Here is an 18,395-nt window from a genome sequence, read left to right on the forward strand (position 1 = left end):
CATCTTGATAAGATCCAAAAAAATTTTTAAAAGAGGGATGCAGGAGATCAGGGAAAAGGTTACTCAATAGCATCCATGTCATATCAAGTGTCCCGTTGATTAATGAAAGCTGGGCAAGCACAGAAGTAAAAAGTCTTTGATACCATTGCAGCTGGTTTGCTTTTGAAGAAGGGTGTTGTCATGGCTTAATGTTGCCCTAGGAAGCCCAGAATGCTTGCCTTGGATGCGGCGGGCTAGGGTTCAACACTACTTATGGTCCCTTGAGCTCACCAGAAGTTATTCTTGAACATAGAGCCAGGAATAAACCTTGAGCACAGTCTGATGTGGCCTAAAAACAAAACAAAAACCCAAATAAAGTAAGGTATCCTCCTTTCCACTAGATCGTGACATGATGATCAGGATTTAAAAGGAGATGTATTTGTTAAATACTGTTTTAACTTCAGAGATGATCTCTCTGTATAGTGGGTTTTGATTTTGTTTGTTTAATTTGATTTAGAGAATTTTTTTTTCTGCTTTTTGGGTTACACCTGGTGATGCACAGGGGTTACTCCTGGCTCTGCACTCAGGAACCACTCCTGTTGGTGCTCAGGGGACCATATGGGATGCTGGGAATCGAACCCGGGTCAGCTGCATGCAAGGCAGACACTCTACCCACTGTGCTATCACTCCAGCCCTGAGAATTTTTTTTTTTTAATTAGTAAAACCTTGTTCATCTGGGTGAGATTTTACCCCTCAATCTGTTAATTATATCTTTCTTTTTTGACTTCCCCAATAGATAATCCAGCAGGCTGGTCAAGTTTGGTTCCCAGACTCTGCATTTAAGACATTTCAAGCTATCAAGGACTTCAACCGTGAAGGGCTACCTTTGATGGTCTTTGCTAACTGGAGGGGCTTCTCTGGTGGAATGAAAGGTGAGTGGCTTGGTGCTGGACTGGAGAAATACCATTAATTTGAGGGAGGGTTTTGGGATTATACCTGCTGGTACTCCAAAGCTACTTTGGGCTCAGTGCTCTGGGGACTGTGTAGTGCTGGGATCAAACCTGGGCCTCCCACTTGTAAAACACAGCTCCAATTATACCATCACCCTGGGCCCCTCTACTGGGTAGTTTCTGTGGAAGCCCTGACAGCCCCTTACCCTAGGCTTCAAGGATATTCTGCTTCCTCTGATGTACTTCATAAGGTTCGACTTAAAAGGGAAAATTCAGTCTGTTTTATAGATACATACAGAACTTCAGCACACTTGAGGTGAGATGCTTCCACAGGTAAATGATGGAGGGAAAGGTGATTGTGCTAGCATTACCCTTAGATGTGGCTTAACGTTGCCTCAGGAAGCCAGGACAATGATGCTAGTTCTTCTTAAAAGCAGTAAGATAACCCCCTTTCAACGAGAGTAGTGGTGTAATCAGGATTTATGAAAGGGAGTATTTAACAAAAGGAATATTCTGGGGCTTACTCTTCTAATGTTCCCCTGTAGCATTCTGTGGTGGTTAGGCTAGATACCGAAATTAACCTTCACCAGAAGAAAGCAAACAAACTCTGGCCCAGAGGCTGTGCTTTGTAGTAATTTGAGATGTGTTGTATTTATCCAAAAACAACCCTGGGCCTGTGGCTCTAGCATATTAGGCCATTATTGCTCCTGCTCCGTGTGCTAAGAGAGTTGCTGAGTGATTGGGCAGCCCGTGTCACCATTTCCTAAGACTCCTGAGAGTACAGAACCGCTGCTGCCAGCTCAGGGAAAGCCAGAGGAAACAACACTTTACCTTTCACAGGAGGGAGGGTCTGTGTTGAGGGGCCAGACTCATGGAAGAGTTGAGTGTGCTAATGAGTGTCAGCTTTAGGCACTGCAGGAGAACTTGGGGTTCTGGAGTAGTGGAATGGGTCAGAGGGACAGGAGAGAGGAGTTGATACACTGGAATAAGTGCTGAGTGCTAAAGACATAAACTGTGAAAGAATAAGCTCTCCATAGGGCTGGGGGCAGGAGCATGCCCAGCTGAGGGAAGGAATGCCTTTTTATAGATGGTTGGCTTTGTATAGAGAGAATAAGGCTTCTGCCAACACCTTGCACATACCTGGCTAGGAAAAACCCTGTATGGCCTTTTATTTCTGTTTTTGTTTGGGCTCTTTGGCAGTCAGACCCATCTGTGCCCATGGGTCCTAGCCCTGCTCAAAGGTCACTTCTGGCAGTGCCCAGGAGACCATATGCTTATATGATGCTGAGGATCAAACCTAGGTCATCTATGTTCAAAGCAAGTGTCAGTACTGTCTCTCAAGCCAGAGCTTTTATTTGGAAACTAGAAGGGTGCATTTTATTTTAAATAAGAACTTCCAATTTTTTTTTTTTGGGGGGGGGGCGGAGCGATAGCACAGCGGGTAGGGCGTTTGTTGCCTTGCACGTGGCCGACCTGGGTTCTATCCCCGGCATCCCATATGGTCCCCCAAGCACTGCCAGGAGTAATTCTTGAGTGCAAAGCCAGGAGTAACCCCTGAGCATTGCTGGGTGTGACCCAAAAAGCAAAAAAAAAGAAAAAAAGAACTTCCAATTTTTGTTTATTTGGTTGTTTTTTGGTTTTGGATCATATCTGTCAATGCCCAGGGGTTACTTCTGGCTCTGCATTCAGGAATTACTCCTGGCACTGCTTGGGGGACCACATGGATGCCAGGGATCGATCCCCCGTTGCAACATGCAAGGCAAATGCCCTACTCACTGTACTTACTCAAGCCCCCAGTTTTATATTTCAGGCAGGAAATTTGGACTATGCATGCAACTAATGTTTGTATATTCTTTTAAACGATCAAGGTGAATTCTTTTTTGATCAAGGTAATGAGTGAAAATGCCATGTGATATTGAAAGTATAGTAAACAAGTAAATCCATGGGGTTGCAGAGATAACACAGTGGGAAGGGCATTTGTCTGGCATGGAGCTGACCTAGGTTTGATATCCAGCATCCCATATGGTTCCCTTAGCAGCAAGGAGCAACCCCTAAACATTGCCAGATGTGGCCTAAAAACCAAAACAAAAATAAATAAGACAATCCTGTGCATTTTTTTAAATTCTTTTATTGATTCACCATGTAGAATCCTGTGCATTTTTGTTGAGTTCCTGTGTACAGGAAACTTGCTAGCTGCTTCAGAGAAGAGTAAAAAATAAATCAAAAACAGAGCCAGAGAGATAGTACAGTGGGCAGGGAGCTTGCTTGCACATGTCTGACATGGGTTCAATTTCCAGCACCCCATGTGGTCCCCAGAGTGCCCTGGGAGTAATCTCTGGGCACAGAAGCAGGAGCGATGCCTGAGCATTACCAGGTGTAGTCCAAAAAACAAACAAAAAATAGGCATTGCCTAAGTAAAGAAAAATATCTTGAGCAGAATAATAAAGTCATAATAACTAAAGTATAAAGTACATATAGGCTATCACTGTGTTCAGATAACATGATACTGTGTTTAGATGGGCTTTTGATGGGTGGAGATTGAAATCTCTTTCATTCATATGTGAAGTTCAATTAATTATACCTTCAGATTTCACTCGATCTCAAGTTTGCTTTTGGGGCCACACTGACTTTGTTCAGGCTTACTCTTGATTCTGCCCAAGCAAGGTGTTGGGGTCTAGATGCTGAGGGTTGAATCCAGGTCAGCTATGCATAGGGAAAGCGCCTTACCTGCTCTGTTCTCCTGCCCTATCCAAAAATTCTTGTCTATAAGATTTAGGAGCGAGCTAAATGTTATTCTCTCATTATCTCTCTTGTAGGAGAGGTAGAGCAGGGCTCATTGAGAATACACACTGCCTGATAGTATGCAGGAATATACCTGCCTGGCTTTTTCATCCTAACTAGAGTTTAGGAAGTTTCTGGTGTGCTGCATGTAAGAAAAGCTTTAATGTCATTACATATTTTGGCTCAGGCCCAGGTTGGCTGCTAGCCCTGTAACAATGTGAACAACAACAATTAAAATTCATTCAACTCTTTTCACCAGAAACCATGCTAATCATTTTGCATGCATTATCTTACATAATCATCCTAAGTACCTCTAAGATAGGCTACATTGTTGGTTGTGTTTTATATAATTGAAGACTTGGGTTAAGTGCATTTCCTGAAAATCATTCAGGTTTAAAAAAATAAAAGCCAGCTGAGAGAAGAACGTGGTTCTGTCTGACTTTTTGCAGCACATCTGACTTTTTATAATATCCGTGGCTGATTTTTAGAGCCTAGGACCCAAAACAGTACTACTAGAATATCCCTGGAATTTAATATCTGAGAAAGTTCATATCCACCTACCTCTGCTTGCTTTGGGTTATTCTTTGTTCTTGTGACAAGAAATTTCAAAAGCTAAGAAATGATTTTTTTGTTTTGTTTTTTAAAATGAATTAATTTTTGCAGTAAATTTTCATAATTTTTCATCATTTTAATCATTTGTAAATACAATTCAGTGACATTAAATTCATGCAACATTGTGTAACTTTCACTGTATAGGTACCCCAAACTTTTCCATCAACTATGATGAAGTCTAACCCCATTAAATAACAACCCTCGTTTCTCCCTGTCTCTTTCCCTGGTGAAAAATGAATCATTGGTAAGGGTTATAGTTCACTGTAGAACACTTGCCTTACATATGTGAGGCCCTGAGTTCAATCTTCCCTGTACTGTATAAAAAGAAGAAGAAAGTGAAAAAAGGAATTATTGGCCTGATAGAGACCAGGACCAGCTCTGTCTTCTGAGTTTTGGTGCTGTTGCATTCATTTGTTTTCACATCAGTTAAAACAAATACACTTAGGGGAAAAGAGAGATCCATATGAGAGTAGGAGGGAGAAGAACATGGAGTTTCATATTTACATACAGGCCAGGCTGTTTCCTATATATTATCTCATGTAAAGGGACCTAAGCTGAGAGTCATTTCATATCCCTTGGGGAGATGTTTGCAGTTTTGGTTTCAATACTGGCTGGGGATTATGCAGGGAGGGAAAATAAACAATTATGCCATCCCTCAGTGCACACAAACACACAGCTAGAAGCCGACTGCACTGTGGGTAAAATGACTCCAAAATTGTGTGTAATGAGTAGGAAAAGATTAGAGACAGCTCTTGCTATGCTGAAAATTGACATTAGTGGAGGGAAAAAAAAACTCTTTACTAGTCGGCCTAGGAGGTCTAATTCGAGCAGTAAAAATATAAATAAATAAATAAAAGCATGTCAAGATGGTATTGGTGCTTTTTTTCCCAATGAGCTCTATCTGGCCGGAAGGCTATTCAGCATAATGCAAAATTAAATTATAAAAACTGGCTGAATATTTAGATGGAAGAGCCATTTGGAAGCAGTTTATTTAGACGAACCGGCAATGACCCACAACAGGGAGACATCAAGCGTGAAATTTACTAGAAATTAGCACCAGGGTCCCAGCCTCAGCATGAATAGCTTGATAGGATGCAAATCCCAGTGATATTAAGCTGCCTCACTGCTGGTGCTACGGGGTCACTCTCAGTTGGCTTTTCATGTTATACTTATTATTTTTTCCTAGGACAGGTTATAAATAACAATAAAAAAAACATTTATTGAAAACTTTAACTGGGATGAAAGTCTATTTGAAAGTCTCTGATTACTTGGATGTTGAAATATCTAGTGCCAGCCAGCCATAATGAACTCATGAGAGACATTATATGTCTGCAGCTTATGTCTGCCTCTTGTTTACCTGCAGCTCCTCACCGATAATCTTGCCCTAAGCCAATAGGATCTGTTCCAGCTTGAGAGCGTTGGGTACTTTCAAACACCCTAGCGCCCTGCTCCCTGGTGTGTACACTTATCCAGCAGTGTTGTTTTGGGACCACGTCCAGCAGTGCTCCAGGGATCAGGCACTATTGGAGATCAAACCTGGGTCCCATGATCTGCCCTTCCCACTCTCCCATGTTATATAGCAACAAAGGCCCTCGGTAGGTCGGATCTTAGGAGTTGAGCGGGGGTGATCACTATTCATGCGAATGTGTTTTGCCAGAATGTGTACAATGCTCCAGCCTTCTACTATCCCCACCTCTGACCCCCCACCAGACCGCTATCTAGTATTTTTCATTCTCAGATGTATTTCTCAGGGCCCAGGGATTGACAGTCAATATATGTAGCTTTAACGTACCTAGTCTCACCCTTGAGACTCCCACTTTATTGCTACTTGTGGCTGTTCTTGTACTCTCTCGCTGTCTCTTTCTCTCTGCCCACCCCTCCCCCACCCTGTTCTGTTGTTTTTAGAAAAAAAATCTTATTTTTTTTTAAAGTCATTACTTTACAACATTATAGAATTTAAGGGCTTTGGCTTAGCACCTCTATTTGTATATAAGAGTCACTGCACCTACCATCAAAGTTCTAGCACCGTGCCAACACCGAGGTCTTAAACATGAAGAGATTTCAGACTAATATGCATCAGTGTTACAGACTGCTTCCTTTTTTAGTATGTGAGTTAAGGCAGCTGGGATTTAATCTGAGCATATAAGTTATGCTCAGTTTGCTTGTTGTGCTCATTTATATTTTACTGGTCTTTGTTGCATTTAGCATGTCTGGATTTTGGTTTGTTAGTGTTTCAGGTTAGACGGAGGCTTTTGTTGTTGTTGTTGTTCCCAAGCCTGTCAACATTCTTTTATTTTAACTTGCTGGCTTTGTATTTGGGCTATACCCAGTGGTACTCAGGGCTTACTCCTGACTCTGCACTCAAGGGATCACTCCTGGCATTGCTGGGGAACCATATATATAGGTACTCGAACCCCGTGTGGGGATTGAACCTGGGTTGGTCACCTGCAAAGTGAGTGCCCCATCTGCTGTACTTTCTCTCTGGACCCCAAGTCTGTCAGCCTTATTGGAACCTACCATTCCTTTTCTACTCAGTCTTGATTCCTGAAAAGACTGTCCCAAAGGCAGTCAGATCCATCCCTCACCAAGCTGCTACTATCATTGGTACAATTTGTTACATTTCTAAACATCAAATATACTTAGTAAAAAAATTTAAAGTAGTCATTTATTCAAGAATCTCTGTTTTGGGGGGCACAGCGGGTAGGCCATTTGTCTAGCATGCAGCTGACCCGGGTTCGATTTCCCAGCATCCCATATGGCCCCCTGAGCACTGCCCGGAATAATTCTCAAGTGCAGCGCCAGGAATAACTCCTGCGCATCGCCAGGTATGACCCAAAAAGAAAAAAAATCTGTTTTTAAATTTTTACTTATTTATTTATAAATAATTTGTTTATAAATAAATTTATAGATAAGTATTTATAAATTATACATGAATTTATAAATAAATAAATAATGGCCTTGGCCATGCTAAAGGCCACTCTCCACACATTCAGACGAGCCTCACGCATGAAGGGTCCGGCAGAGGAACCCAAGTGTGCAGGACCCGGGGCTGAGATCTCCAAGCCTGCTCGGATTGGGACTGGGCCTTCTCCACCCAGACCCCCCATTTTCCAGTACCTGGGCAGCCACACCCACAAACTGCCCCTTGTGCCATGTAATCCCACCAATGGCCAACATCCAGAGACTATAAGACCAAGATCCTGGAAGTGTTCGGCCAAGCGGCCATGTGACACCTAATAATAGCCTTGTTTTCCCTCTTGGAGAACCTGACAAATTTAAGAGTCTATTGCCCGCAAGGAGATCCTTGAAAGATTCCCCATGGCATATTCATATCCCAAATACAGTAAAAGATATATACATACCTCTCAGAGAGCCGAGCAAGCTACCAAGAGTATCCCGCCCGCACGACAGAGCCTGGCAAACTACCCGTGGCGTATTCAATATGCCAAAAACAGTAACAATAAGTCTCATTCCCCTGACCCTGAAAGAGCCTCCAGTCGTTGGGAAACACGAATAAGAAGAGGCTGCTAAAATCTCAGGACTGAGTGTAATGGAAAAGTTACTGGTGCCCGCTCGAGTAAATCAACGAACAATGGGATGACAGTGATACAGTGATATTTATTTATTTATTTATTTATTTATTTATTTATTTATTTATTTTGGTTTGGGGAGCTGTGCCTGGTGGTACTCAAGGCTTACTCCTGGGTCTGTACTCGGGCCTTACTCCAGTAGGACTTGAGACACTTTATGAGGTGCCTAGAAATTTTTTTTCAATTTCACTCAGCCATCGTATCAGAGGCTGCAAAGCAAATTCAATCTCATGCTCTTTCCCTGCAAAAGAATGATGAGGTAAGAATAGGGTGATAGCGTGTGGATTTGTTCAGTGGAAGCCCCCAAAACATCTGGATCCAAGTCTTATTTCTGCCACTCACTCACTTCTATAACTCAGCTTGTTTTCCCACCTATAACTTGGACATGGAAGATTTCCTGGTGCCTGACTGACCTACAAGTGTAAGTAGCCAGGCTCCATGGAGAATAGTGAATTAAGAGTTTCAGTCCCATCCCAAACTATATGTGCAATGACATTTAAAAATTGTTTTAATTTAGTAAGTGAAGGTGCAGTTTTAAAGAAGGCCCCTCCTCTGGGGGAAACAGACCCAAAACAACACCAAAAGAGACTTTGGTGTGGATTTGTCTCTAACAGACAGATAGGAGTGAAGAGAGTGGGCCTTTGTCTTCATCTGTGTCTGATGCGCTTTGTTTTTGTAGGGAATGACTTTGGGGCTGTACTCTTTGGGCCTTCCCCTCCGTCAGCACCATCTCTTGCTCCGCTGCAGCGTCAGGCTCCGTGGAGACCCACTCTTTTCTGTTACTACTTCTGAGACTGTTCTCTTGGCAGCACTGAAAAATGTACTGCTAATTGCACAATTATTTTATTATGTAGCACTGGTTGAAATATCCACTAAATAATTAATTTAGTTAAAATAATTTGAACTGAGCAATTATTTTCATAACCACAGAATTAGCGTAAAGCGCTTAAAGTCCTTTATTCCCGACTCTTTATACAGCAGTTGTGTAATTAGCAGTAAATTTTTTTTGGTCTTTGCTTTCCTCCCCAAGGAATAAATGTCTTTGCTCTGATCATATATACAAAGCCTATGACCATACACATTCCACATAGCATAGGAGGTTTTTCTTGGGGCAGCTTCTGAACATTTGGAATTTCTGGGGTCAACAGACTAGCCTGTAGGGACCCAGGAGAAAGGCTTGTGCTTTCCAGTGAACTGTGCTTGCTGATGGTTTGTACAGAGAGCCATTTTTACCTTGGAGGAGATGGCAGTTTAATTTGCCAATAACTACAATGAAAGCAATTTCTACTTGATTTGTTCATACCTTCCTGAAAAATCCTTCTTTGCTTTGGATTCCAGAATTGATTTATTCTAAATTGAGATTTTTTTTTTATAGAAAAGTTTGAATTCATTCGAACCTGTTATTTGGTGTTTAGAAAGGATCCATTGTGGTTCTACTGAAAAACTCATTAAACATCTGGAATCGCAAACCTAAAATTTTAGCAAGGTTTCAACTGCAATGTGCTGGGAAACACACTCAAGGAAGAGATGATAATTGTTGGGAAATAAATAACCTATCTTGCTTCCTATGGGCCATCTCTGTGCACCTGAGACCCCTTTTCTTCAGGCTGCTTCTGGTTTGGGGGCAGACTACAGAGTTCCTTTTCCTAGGTGATTGTCTAGTCATTAAATACATATGCAGTTAAAGGTTTTTTTTCCTTTTTTCATTGATACCCTGATAAAAATGCACCTGTTAAAGAGCTCATTTCTTTCTTGTGTTCTATGTGTTTGTTCATTCATTCAGCAAACATGTTTTTGAGCACGATGTTCTAGGCACTGGGCAAGACACTGCAGGTGATAAAAGGTGCAGTTTTCAAAGATAAAATTTTTGAAAGACCCATTTCCATTAGCTGCACACTTTAAGAGCTTATCATATGCTAAGTATCCTGAGAAGAATTGAAAAAAAAGAGCTTCAATAGTTCCTTCAGAAAACTTAATGTAGTGAGAGAGATCACATATTGACATGAAAAATATTCAACGTTTGTAAAGCAAGTGTGAATTAATGTGGTGAGACCTGAGCACAGAAGTTCAGGGAGGATGTAAAATGGATGTGCCATCTGCGGGGCTCGCGCAGCATAACTGGCGAAGGCATTGCACTAGCCTCATGCTGGTGAAGATGCCCCAGAGTCCCAGGGCAGTTTATGGTGAAGCTGCCATTCGCTTGAGTCTTAGGGGTGGCCAGACAGCCTGCCCCGGGGGACCGTGCTCTTCTCATGCCTGTTACCTCCGGAGCCGCACCATCCGAAGCGCTGCTGGGGGTAGGACGTTTCATGACCCCTTACTCCTCTCATTCTCCCCAGACATGTACGACCAGGTGCTGAAGTTTGGCGCTTACATCGTGGATGGCCTACGGGAGTGCTCTCAGCCCGTGATGGTTTACATTCCTCCGCAGGCTGAACTGCGCGGTGGCTCCTGGGTGGTGATTGACCCCACTATCAACCCTCGGCACATGGAGATGTACGCCGACCGAGAAAGCAGGTAGCACTCCTCTCCTTTCCCATCCCCACCCACCTCTGCCAGACGCCCTCTAGCTCTCGGTTTCCCCCAGGGGTGTGGGTGGGAGTGGGGGATGAGAACCAGGAGAATTCTATCTGAAGCTGCCCGTTTCTGGAGGCCCCTAAGGTTGGAAAAAATGGTTTTCTAAGTGGCATCTGCTGGCACAAGAAGGAAACCGGGCTGGCGTCACGCTTTCCCAGTGTGATTCCTATCCCCAGTTTCCTTTACCATGATTTCCCCTGTTCCAGAAACCTGCACAATCAGTCTTCCCTCCTTTCCGCTGTTCCGAGAAGCCTGTGATTTAGAGGAGTCCTCACTCTCCTGGACTGCTGTGTTGTCTGTGGAGCAGGCTGGGTTGTCATTGCATACCTATGCTGCCCAAGTTCTGTACCACTGTACCAGGCTTCTCCCATAGTGTCCAGTTGTCCAGTGTCTCTTTCTGATGTTAAGGAGGCTTGAGGAGCTCAGTCATTTGTAGCAATCAATGACCTACAGAAAAAAATCTAACTTCTGTTGGGGAGGAGGTACTTGGAAGTAATGAGTAAAACAGATCAAACCACCTTTCTTTTTTTTTTTTTCTTTTGCTTTTGGACCATACCAAGTGGTGTTCAGGGCTTATGTCTGGCTCTGCGCTCAGGGATCACTCCTGGTGATGCTGGAGTTGGGGTTCCAGCAATAGAGCCCAGGCCGACTGCATGCAAGGCAAGCACCCTACCTGCTGTACTGTCTTTCTAGCCCCATAAATGGAATACTTTTGTGTTTGTTTTCGGGCCACACCTGGCAGTGCTTAGGGCTGAACTGCTGGTTTTGCACTCAAGGATCCCCACTCCTAGTGGGGATCAGGGGACCATATAGAGTGTCATGGATCAAACCCAGGTCAGCCACATGCAAGGCAAATGCAATACCCGCTGTACTATTGCCCCAGCCCCCAACTTCCTTCTATAAGCTGCTTTTAACCCTTTCCAAAGTAGGTAAATTTTACAACTTATTTCCGTGACATTTTTCATACTAATTCCTACATTTAATCATTTTTAGAGCACCTGTATCAAAATTGTGTCATATTTAGGAGTGGCCTGTAGTTGACTAAGAATTCACAAAGGCAGGGGCTGGAGCAATAGTTATAGGGGGTAGGGTGTTTGCCTTGCATGCAGCCTACCCGGGTTCCTATACGGTCCCCAGAGCACTGCTAGGAGTAGTTCCTGAGTACAGAGCCAGGAGTAACCCCTGTGCATCACAGGGTGTAACCCCAAAAGAAGAAAAAAGAATTCACAGAGGCAGAATTTATAAGTAGGGCCTAATATTTTATTGCCCTCACCTACCCCTTTGATAGATCTGCTGACTCTGAAACATTATTACTGATTTAAATATAGATTTGTCTCATACTAGACTTGGATAAGTCTCTTCCTGTACTTTAGATTTCTCATCTGTAAAATGAGAAATATGTCAGGTTGGAGAGAGTACAGTGGTTAGGGCACTTGCCTTGCACACAGCTAACCCAGGTTCCATCCCTGGCATCCCCTATGGTTCCTTGAGCCCCACCAGGAGTGATCTGAGCACAGAATCAGGAGTGGTTCAAAATACAAAGGGGAAAAAAATGGAAAGACTTCATGGTGGCTATGAACTGGGCATAGGATTGTGTTTTTTAACTTTAGGCATCATGATTTACAATATAATTAATGATAGGATTTCATGCAGACAATGGTCCAGCGCCACACCCTCCACCAGAGTGTCCCTCGGCAACCCACCTTCAAGCATAGGATTGTTAAGCTTCATATGTAAGCTCTTAAAACAGAGCCATGTACAAAGTACTGACTAATTTTTTCAGTATATAATTTTTAAGTTATTTAGCGTGTGGTGGTTTCTGGTATAAAATACACTAGAAGTAACACTGGGATCTGTCACCTTTCCATAGGAGTATACAGTGTTTCATCTGCGGCTTGATCTGGCCTGATGTGTCTGAATCTTACCAGCAGACTGGTAGCTGTATGTCTTACTGGCTTAGAGTGACCTTGTACAGCCCCAGTGCTGAAGATGGTTTTCTCATACTGTATCTGCAATGGTTACCTATAAATGCTGGACAAAAAGAACAGAGAGAGAGTTCAATTAGCTTAGCACATGCTTTGCATGCAGGAGACCCAGGTTTAATCATGGGTACTGCATGATACCCCAGCACTGCTCAGAGCTGCTCCTGAGCTCAGAGCTGAGACAGCCCCCAAGCACGCCCAAATGGGGATCCCAAAACCTAAAAAAATAGATGAATGCTGGAAACCAATGTAATTCCTGTCACCCTTATCAGCTGAGGCCAGTGGAATCTGTATTCTCCCTTTGAGGTGAAAGTAGACTGGTGTGGTAATGAAAGTCATTTTAGCTGCTTTTTGCCAAACCGTCTTCATACCTCACTTAGACTCATCTCTGGTGCCTGCTTCTCTCCCTGGGATTGCTTCCATGAACCACGGGTGGGCCAAGCCGTAATGAAGCTATTTCCTGGTCCCTAGATTGTAACTGGCCTCATTCTGTTGTCTCTTTCCTTTTAAAGTAACCTCTATTTCTGTTTTGTTTCTTTCTCTCTGATCCAGGGGATCAGTTCTGGAGCCTGAAGGGACAGTAGAAATCAAATTCCGCAAAAAGGATCTGGTGAAAACCATGCGTCGGGTGGACCCAGTCTATATCCACTTGGCTGAGCGATTGGGTATGTCTGCTTGTCCTCCTGGCAAATCAATGAGCCATTCAGCTGATTTGTAATGAGTGCATTCATAGGCTAGGGGAGGAGGCACTGAAGCATTTGATCAAATTCATGATAATCTTTATTTACTGTCCTCTATATGGTAAGAACCCTGGTAGAATGAAATAGTGTGTGTAATAAGAGGGAAAGTGGGTCCTACTAAAGCAAAAGTCAGCCGATTTTTCTTCTGATATTTCTGTATAATTCAAGTAGCTCATCTTTCTATGCTTGTGGGTGTCCTTGTAAAGAATGATAAGGTAGAAGTTGTTGGGGGTAAGCTACCAGGCAGAGAATATGCTAGACTTCAATGTCCTGATTCTGCTTTCCTCGCTGGGCAAGCCCGCCTTGTTTCAGAGGGATGGGAGAGCGTGTGTCATGGACTAGAAAAGCCGGAGACTTACTCGGGCCTTGTCCCGGGGCCATCTGAGCTAGAGAAATGAAGTGAAGATTGTGCACTGTGGCTTCTAAACGGGCCGGGCAGCAGCACGCCTGGAGCCTCTGTGCATGAGGTACCTAGCCATTACTCTAGTTCGCATTTGTTTTCGTAGCTTTGGAAGACATTTGTGATGTGAGCACAGGACGGAAAGCACCAGAACCCTGTGTTTTGTCCAGAGTTAGGAAGAGTCTCAGATTCTTTTAAAGCACTGTTTTCCTGTCCAGACTCCCTTCACTTAGCTATGCTAAGTGAAAATAATTGCTTGAGATTCTTTTGTCTGTTGATTTGTTTTGTTTTTCTATAGGAACAGAGATTGTCTTTAAAAGGTAGTGGGGGGGGGGGCTGGAGTGATAGCACAGCGGGTAGGGCGTTTGCCTTGCACGAGGCCAACCCGGGTTTGATTCCCAGCATTATGGTCCCCTGAGCACTGCCAGGAGTAATTCCTGAGTGCAGAGCCAGGAGTAACCCCTGTGCATCGATGGGTGTGACCCAAAAAACAACAACAAAAAGAGAGATAGTGAGGGACTGGAGCGATAGCACAGTGGGTAGGGTGAGCACAGTGGGTTGGGCGTTTGCCTTGCACACGGCCGACCTGGGTTCAATTCCCAGCATTCCATATGGGCCCCTGAGCACCACCAGGTGTAATTCCTCAGTGCAGAGCCAGTTGTGACCCAAAAAAGAAAAAAAAAGAAGTGAATCTCAGTGAGTGGGATAAAATAGAGAGATGGTAGCTCCCTTATGTTACAAATAGTTGATTAACAAAGACCCATGTGTGGATTCTCCCTCCTTGCCTATCCCAAGTTGAAGCTTCTATGCCTGCCTGCACAGAGGAGGCCGCACATCCTGATGTGTGGAGCCAGCCCCAAGCCAGATGCCTTGTGACCCGGGTATGAAGTCCCCTGTCTGTGCCCGACTGCTTGCCATTAGTTAACAACCACCAACTACTAACCCACCAGCAGCCCCATCCTTTTATGGGAAATGCGTGCGCGCGCGCGCGCGCACACACACACACACACACACACACACACACACACACAAGAAATTGGTAAAGTTGTTTATAAAATCTATTGCCACCCAGAACTGTTGAGGTGGGTTTTTTTTTCCCTCTTTCTTCTCCAAACAGGATAATTACTTCTGACCAACCCCATACACTTTAATTAAAGTAACTGCGGCTCAAGAGCAAGTCACTCACAACTGTACATTGAGAGAGCTCTAAAAGCTTCAGCCACTGATAAGCATCTCACTTAGATGGCTCATAATTGCTCCCAGCATCCAGCCAGCGCCGCTGCTGTTTTTACCACTAATTCTGTACAAAGGCAACAGTGGCACAATTGCAGAACATGAGTTGCATAATTTTCTCTCTATCTCTCTTTCTTTTTCTCTCTCTTTTTTTTACGCTTTTTTTCCCTTTTTTCTTTTTTTTCTTTTTTTTTGCTGGTTTTCTTTCTGGCCAATTTAAAATTTGTCAAAGTCGGTCTTCTTCTGGATCACTGCCCTTTGATATTTCGCGCACTCCATTTGCCACAAACAAGCCGCAGGGCCGCAGTTCATGCTGACTCTAGCAGAAGCAGAGAGAGCTCCATTTATCTTACACTGCCTGCTGAATTCCTACTCATTAACTGGGGGTTCACTGCCTCTTTTTAACCCCGCATTGGCTGTTATCATCCCTTCAGAGTAACTGGGTGGTAGGAAGAGGGATCCTCTCTGACATCTGTCTGCACAGCCACTGATGGGGCGGGGGTGGGGCTGCAGCTTCTCTCTCTTGAAGGAAAGTGATATCACTTCCACCTTCACCCAGCACCTTTTAACTTTTGAAACATAGGAAGGGGAGAGGGTTGGGATCCCCAAGCGATGGCCAGTTAATCATTTGTTACAAATCACCTCATTATCAATTTCCTATCTGTATTGGAGAAAACTGTCTTTATTTAACCTTGACCAAATGGCACTGGAGAAAAGAATCCTGAGTTTGCTAAGTGTGAAGCAAGTTCTGGCCCAAGGCAGGTTGAGGACATGAGCGGTGGATCTGGAATAAAAATAACTTTGCACAAGTCTTGGTTATGTCGCTTGCAGGTAAATCGTTTAACTTCTCTGAACATCAGCTTCTGTGCAGATAACCTGCCCCTACCCCCTGCCACCCCAGTTAATAGGAGGATCAGATGAATGCACTTTAGCTCTGAAGCTTTAAAAAAAAAATACATGGGAGAGGCGGAGCAATAGTGCAGGAGTAGGTGTTTGCCTTGCACATGGCTGACCTGGCTTTGGTCCTGACATCCCGGAGCACTGCCAAGAGTAATTCTTGAGTGCAGAGCCAGCAGTAACCCCTGATCATCACTGGGGGTAACTCAAAAAGCCAAAACAACATCAACAAAAACAAAACATGGGAATTGGCATCATATCCTCTTCCTCATAATCATTAGAAGTGGGTGGCCATGTGACTTTCTGAACATTCACTGTAGCTTTGGTCCATCATTGAAACGGAAGAAACAAAGGGCAGACTTAATGTGTAGAAGTTGACAGGTTTTCAGAGAGATGGGGCAGGGTCTGGATCAGGGAGAATGTGAGGAGACAGGGGCCAGAGAGATAGTACAGTGGGTATGGCGCTTGCCTTGCATACAGCTGACCTGGGTTTGATCCTTTGCACTACATATGTTTCCTATATCCTAGCCAGGAGTAACCCTGAATACCCAGAGGTGTGCCTCCCCCACTCAAAAAAAAAAAAAAAAAACAACCCAGGATGGACAGAAAGATTGAGCAGTGGGTGGAGTTCTTGCCTTTCATGAAGCCAAGCCAAGTTCAACCCCAAGCACCCCATACAGTCCCCAAGCACTTTCAGGACTAATCCCTGGTCCTAGCCCCCAACCCCAAAACAGAATGTGAGCAAGCAGGCTGAAGAGCAGGTCCTTTTGTGTTCCCAGTGGATCAAGGCCTCTATCCAAAGAAGGCCAAAATGCTCTTTCCTGAAGTGGGTGACAGTGACCTCATTTTCCAGGTTGAGGGATGGAGGCAAAGAGAAAATAAAATAAACCATCCTAGATACAAATTAAGCATATACTGGAGCCTGGCTCTTCCCCTTATTCAATGCTTTTCTCAGTATTTCCTCAGATTTTTCCTCAGCTGAGTACAGTAGTCAAAATTCTTTTCCTTTGTGATCAATAGCCTTGCACCCAGAAAAAGAGCCTGCAAGAGTGACTGTTATCGTACACAAACCCCAATCTCTCCCCGGACCTGCCACTGCTCTGGGGAGCATGCTATTGAGAGCACTTGGACAAATCCAGGCCCCACCAACTATTCACAAACACAACTACTCTTTTTCTCTAAGCGTGATGTGAAAGCTGTTTTGCTGAACATCTAACTTCACCTTTCAGAATTTTTCTTTCAGAAAAGAATTCTTAGGGCTAGAGAGATGGTACAGTGGTAAGGTGCTTACCTTGCATGCTTAAAACCCAGGTTCCATCTTCTAACACTACTGAGTGTACAAACCCCTCCCCCCAAAAAAATTAGGGTCAGGGATGTTTATGGGCTTGTGTTAAAGTACATACATACACATACGAAAAGAATGACTACTTCGGGACTGGAGCTATAATACAGCAAGCAGGGTGTTTACCTTACACGTGGCTGACCCACGTTCCATCCTTGGCCGTCCACATGGTCTTCTGAGCACTGCCAGGAGTAATTCCTGAATGCAGAGCAAGGAATGAGCCCTGAGCAGCACCAAGTATGCCCTTCTCCCTCCCCCCTCCACATACACCCAAAAAGAAAAAGAATGACCATTTGTTGGGGGCTGGAGTGATAGTACAGTGGGTAAGGTGCTTGCCTTGCACACAGCCAACCCAGATTCAATCCCCAGCAACCCCCCGTAGGAGCCCCTGAGAACCGCCAGGAGTGATTCCTGAGTTCAGAATCCCTAAGCATAGCTGGGTGTGGCTCCCCCTCCCCATAAAAAAAATAGAGGGCCGGGCAATAGCACAGCGGGTAGGGCGTTTGCCTTGCACGCGGCTGACCCGGGTTTGATCCCCGGCATCCCATATGGTCCCCCAAGCACTGCCAGGAGTAATTCCTGAGTGCAAAGCCAGGAGTAACCCCTGAGCATCGCTGGGTGTGACCCAAAAAGCAAAAAAAAAAAAAAAAAAAAAGAAAGAAAGAAAAAGAAAAAAATATGACCATATGTTGTTGCATATAGTTCAGGTAGGAAATAGGTGAATTACTCATTGGTGGATCTGCGGTTACAACACAGACTAGTACATTCTGATTGTTGATACGGTTAAAAGGAAGAATTGCCGCAGAAAGAAATGAGAATCAAGCCCAAATATCAAAATAACCAGAATAGTTTTTTATTTGGGGGAGTGGGGCACAGCTGACAGCCTCACTTCAGGGATCACTCGTGGCAGTGCTCTGAGGATTATAAGGGGTGCCAAGGATGGGACCTAGATCCACTGTAAGTATGCAAGACAAGCACCCTCCCCGCTGTACTCTCTCCAAGTACCAGAATTACTGGATCCGCTCTGGCTCTGGATTCTTAGGCCTGAGCCTCAGTTGGTGTTGATGTCAGGAACTGTTGTTTGGGCCACTGTTGTTTTGGAAAAATCAGCAAACCCATCCTCCAGAAATCCAGCCCAAACCTCTAAGGCCTTTTTGTGTTTCTCTGATGTCTCTCTCCCTCTGCATAGAGCCAGGAGCAGGGAGAGTGACTGGGGAGTGGGACACCTTCCTCGCCTGGCCTCAGGAATCCTCTGGCCTGAGGTCCTCACCAAGGACCTTTGCCCTTCTCTTGAGTTTGGGGAGGTGGTGGG

General features: G+C 44.3%; 1 protein-coding gene across 9 annotated transcripts in view; it reads left to right on the forward strand.

Moving 5' to 3' along the window:
* ACACA (acetyl-CoA carboxylase alpha) overlaps positions 1-18,395 on the forward strand; it is a 322,844-nt gene that overhangs the window by 287,539 nt on the left and 16,910 nt on the right. For all 9 annotated transcript variants that reach the window (XM_055130189.1, XM_004608595.2, XM_055130190.1 and 6 more), the window contains 3 exons: positions 776-911; positions 10,252-10,429; positions 13,024-13,136. In XM_055130189.1, the coding sequence (XP_054986164.1) occupies positions 776-911; positions 10,252-10,429; positions 13,024-13,136 (427 nt within the window). The remainder of the gene's footprint in view (positions 1-775; positions 912-10,251; positions 10,430-13,023; positions 13,137-18,395) is intronic.

The sequence above is a fragment of the Sorex araneus genome, chromosome 3 (genome assembly GCF_027595985.1).
Source record: "Sorex araneus isolate mSorAra2 chromosome 3, mSorAra2.pri, whole genome shotgun sequence".
Taxonomy (NCBI): Eukaryota; Metazoa; Chordata; class Mammalia; order Eulipotyphla; family Soricidae; genus Sorex; species Sorex araneus.